The sequence below is a fragment of the Euphorbia lathyris genome, chromosome 5, assembly GCF_963576675.1.
Source record: "Euphorbia lathyris chromosome 5, ddEupLath1.1, whole genome shotgun sequence".
Classification (NCBI taxonomy): Eukaryota; Viridiplantae; Streptophyta; class Magnoliopsida; order Malpighiales; family Euphorbiaceae; genus Euphorbia; species Euphorbia lathyris.
This window is the reverse complement of record NC_088914.1, coordinates 82009816-82013750: the sequence shown is the minus strand read 5'-3', so window position 1 is coordinate 82013750 and position 3935 is coordinate 82009816. Positions and strand designations below refer to the sequence as shown.

Below are 3935 nucleotides of genomic sequence, written 5' to 3'. Positions count from 1 at the left end.
CCATGAATAACCCACGTGGCATGGTCATGCTATCCAGTCGTTCGTCACTAACCGCCAATATCGCCGGTATCCAAGGAAACTCAGTGTTACGTCAGCTGCGACAATTTTGCCAATCACAATGGCCCGCCGCCATCCACTAATCGACAGTTGCGAACGACGTCGTACTCAAACTCTGAAGCCTACAGTTCATCTACTCTACTAATACGACGTCGTTTCTTTTCCTTATGATTCTCTTAGCTCTGCCGTCTCTCCACTCTCCACCAACTCTGCCTCGTTGAACTGAATATTCAGAACCCAGAGATCCGCCATTGTTCGATCCAGAGCTTTTTGAAGCACCTAATCAAATACCTTCTTCCTCAGCATCCATTACCAGATTTCCCAATTCTTGCTCGGAATTGGGTAATTCTTGATGGGGAAAGGAGGAGGCTGTGTTCCGAGCAAGAGCAAAAAGTCTGCCGTCGCCGACGACCGCCAACTTTTGTCTAATGTCGCACCGATCCCTGTCGACGACGATAACGCAGTCAATAACAATGTAAGTAGTGACGCAGTACCGGAAATCGAATCCGTTTCAGAATTGAAGCTATTCATTGTATTTTACTCGATGTACGGTCACGTGGAAGGATTAGCCAGGAGGATGAAGAAGGGAGTAGACGGAGTTGAAGGAGTTCAGGGTATTTTGTATCAAGTGCCGGAGACGTTAACAGATGAGGTGTTGAAGAACATGAAGGCGCCGCCGAAGGACTCTGAGATTCCGGAAATAACGGCTGCGGAATTGGTGGATGCCGATGGAATTTTGTTTGGATTCCCGACGAGGTACGGCTGTATGGCTGCTCAGATGAAGTCGTTTTTTGATTCGACTGGTCAGTTATGGAAGGAGCAGAAACTTGCTGGAAAACCTGCTGGATTTTTCGTCAGCACTGGAACTCAAGGTGGCGGTCAAGAAACCACAGCGTAAGCTATATTTCATCCCTTCATTTGAAATGCTCAAGATTCAAATTATAATGCATCCATGTCTTTTTGCAGTTATTAGATCTTTATAATCTTGATTATGGGAAGAGCAATTAGAAAGATAAGCTTGAGTAGAGCATTACTAATTGGAGATTATATGATTTGAATGTTCAATTAGTTTATATAAGCTTTGTCATGTACTCCAAGTGTACATATGAACTTTTGTGATTGTGTCAAAGGTACTGATAAAATCATATTTGCACAAGGATTTTCAAGAACATTATTTTTGGATGATGCATATTTTACTTTTCCTATTTTTGAGAAGTGAATTAAAGTATACGATGAGGTATCCCAACTTCGGAAGGTGAGGGATTAGTGTTCATATCTAAGAAGTTAATTAGATTTCATGATCAAAATTTAGGAATTATTGGTTGAGTTAGATGAACTAATTCTTAGTGGTTGCTTGAAAAAAAGTGTTTTATGCTAATGCTTTTCAATTTATTGAAGCCATCTTGGATGGAGTTGAAGGGATTTGATTTCTTTCTTAATACTTTACTTTATGATGGATCATAAGCCACATGAAAGGGTGATATAGCACACTGCTTTGCTGGCCAAGTGGTGGCTGATCAACTAGACAAGGGGAACAGAAAAAGAGAATTGTAGATATTAGTGCAAATGTTCACAAATGAAATTGACAATGTATCATCTTAGAATGAGCTAAATTACATTTTGATATCTGAGTTTCGTTGGGGGAAGAAAATACTTGGTTTAGTTGCCTATTTTAGTTATAATCTTTATGCTGCAGGCCCTAGAGGGATAGATTTTACTGTGGAATATGGTACATTCAGGTAGACCAACGTGTGCGAGTGCTACTTGGATGCGTCCTAGGGACTTGCATGTTTTTGGTCCATTGTAGAATCACCCCAGAAAATTAAGAAGTGAATGCAGCTAAAAAATCGCTCTTTAATTTACAATCAGAATAAGTTTAGGATCTTACTGGCGAAGTTTAGGTTTTCCTGAACTTTTTACCAGGAGGCCGAGTGTCTTGTTAGTTCTGCTATATTTGAAAGGCATGAATCTGCAAAGTATTTGGTCTTTTCCCACCCAATCCCAAGACTTCTTGGCCCGAAATTTGGGGCTAGTATCTCAGTTTTATGTGTCTCGTATGAGGAGTTGCAAATAGAATGCAAAATAAGTTTGTTTTAACTGTTGCTTACTAAATTTTTAGCATTTAACATGTTTGCGATCATCAATAAGAGAGTTCGCTTTAGTTAAATCTTTTGATGTCGGACATTTTTCAGTTCTTGAGTGAAAAACCTCATAAAGGAGTATATATCTCATCGACAGTTAGGATTTGTCTTGTTTGAATTGTTTGTATGAATGAATGCCCTATTTGAAATTCGTATAGCTCGCCTTGATAATGGAAGGTTACATCAATTTGCTTTCTCAAAAACCTATATGTATACGAATCAGTCTCCATTTTTCACCATTTCTCTTGATTCTTCGTAACAGATGGACAGCAATTACCCAGTTAGCTCACCATGGAATGCTATTTGTTCCTATTGGATACACATTTGGAGCTGGTATGTTCAAGATTGATTCTATTCGAGGAGGTTCTCCTTATGGTGCTGGCATTTATGCTGGCGACGGCTCAAGAGAACCAACAGAACCAGAGCTGGCACTTGCAGAACATCAGGGCAAATATATGGCTGCAATGGTAAAGAAACTTGCCCAGGCTTGATTTTTCTGTTCTCAAATTTTGAAAACATTTGGCATTTATTTTTCTGGTGATCTATTTGAATGCATTTGTTTGTAATTGTTTTTGTTCCATCTTTTTTGGTCATATGTGAGGAGTGTTACATTTTAGTTTTAGTCATTGAAGTTCCAATTTCAATTTGTACATGTGATTTTGTTCTGTGCATATACACTGTTTCTTCATTATTAAAGCCAAAGGAATTACACTTTGATACATTCTGTTTTCTTTTTTTCTTATACTCTTTTGAAACTTTTCCTTAACTGATTTTGTTATTTATTGAGACGAAATTCCGAAAATAACCTCGATTTCAGTAATAACTAGGAATGTGTGTTTGGATATTGATCCCTTGTATGTTTCCTTTTATATGTCATTTTTAATCAAAATCTAATTTTTTTAGCTATCCCTTGCTTTTTAGACCTTCAATGAAATGAAATTTACTTTTTTTTATCTTTTCCAAGTATACATGGAAAGTATTTTTGATTGTAGAAGGGGATATTTGTTTATTCCATTTTCTACTCATTTTATGAAAAGCAGTTTTAACGGTACTGTCCTAAATGTTTATGGTTTAAATTTAGAGGGGTTTTTTTTTCTCTTGTTAAAACATCTATCCATTGTTGTTTGTGTAGAAGTTTTTGAACAGTAAATGATGCTTATAGGAATTGAAATGGAAACTTTTCTTGATTGTGGGAAATGAGGGTGGGACTAATATCAAGAGACTAGTACTCATGGTGGGGATGTTTGGGAGATTATAATTCTTCTTATCATGGGTTGTGCTTTGTAAAATCCACATTTTTTTTACCTATTTACCTTTGATTATATTGTTTGTCTAGTGTTAACAAAATTTAATTAGGATATTGTGGTAGAAACTTTTTTTAATTTAATTTAAAACATGTCCATATTAGTCAATTTATATACTAATACTGACAATTAATCATAATTTTATCAAACCTTAATAATCAAACAATGAACATCAAACAACAAATCACAACAGTAAAAGTAACAGTAAACCGGAAATAGGTTGAAGAGAATGTGAGTGGGAGAGAGAATGGTAGTGAGAGATGGTGAAATAAGATAATTTGTGCAAAAGTATAAAAAGAGAGTGAGAGGCGGTGAAATTAAATTTGATTTCCTGTGCTCTTCATTTTTTTTTTATTTCTTGTGATAGATGGAATAGTTTATTCCCACATAGCAGGTAATATTATTCTCCTTCCCTATGATTTTTTTTTTCCCT

General features: G+C 36.4%; 1 protein-coding gene across 1 annotated transcript; it reads left to right on the top strand.

Moving 5' to 3' along the window:
- Positions 1-224: 224 nt before the first annotated feature.
- On the top strand, positions 225-2919 carry LOC136231187 (probable NAD(P)H dehydrogenase (quinone) FQR1-like 2). Its single transcript, XM_066020496.1, has 2 exons — positions 225-951; positions 2461-2919. The coding sequence occupies exons 1-2, from the start codon at positions 410-412 to the stop codon at positions 2687-2689; spliced, it is 771 nt and encodes a 256-aa protein (XP_065876568.1). The 5' UTR covers positions 225-409; the 3' UTR covers positions 2690-2919.
- The last annotated feature ends 1016 nt before the right edge of the window (positions 2920-3935 follow it).

Coding starts and splice junctions, on each gene's coding strand:
- LOC136231187 (XM_066020496.1), top strand. CDS start 410: ATGGGGAAAGGAGGAGGCTGTGTTCCGAGCAAGAGCAAAAAGTCTGCC. Junction 952..2,460: donor GGCGGTCAAGAAACCACAGC/GTAAGCTATATT, acceptor TCTTCGTAACAG/ATGGACAGCAATTACCCAGT.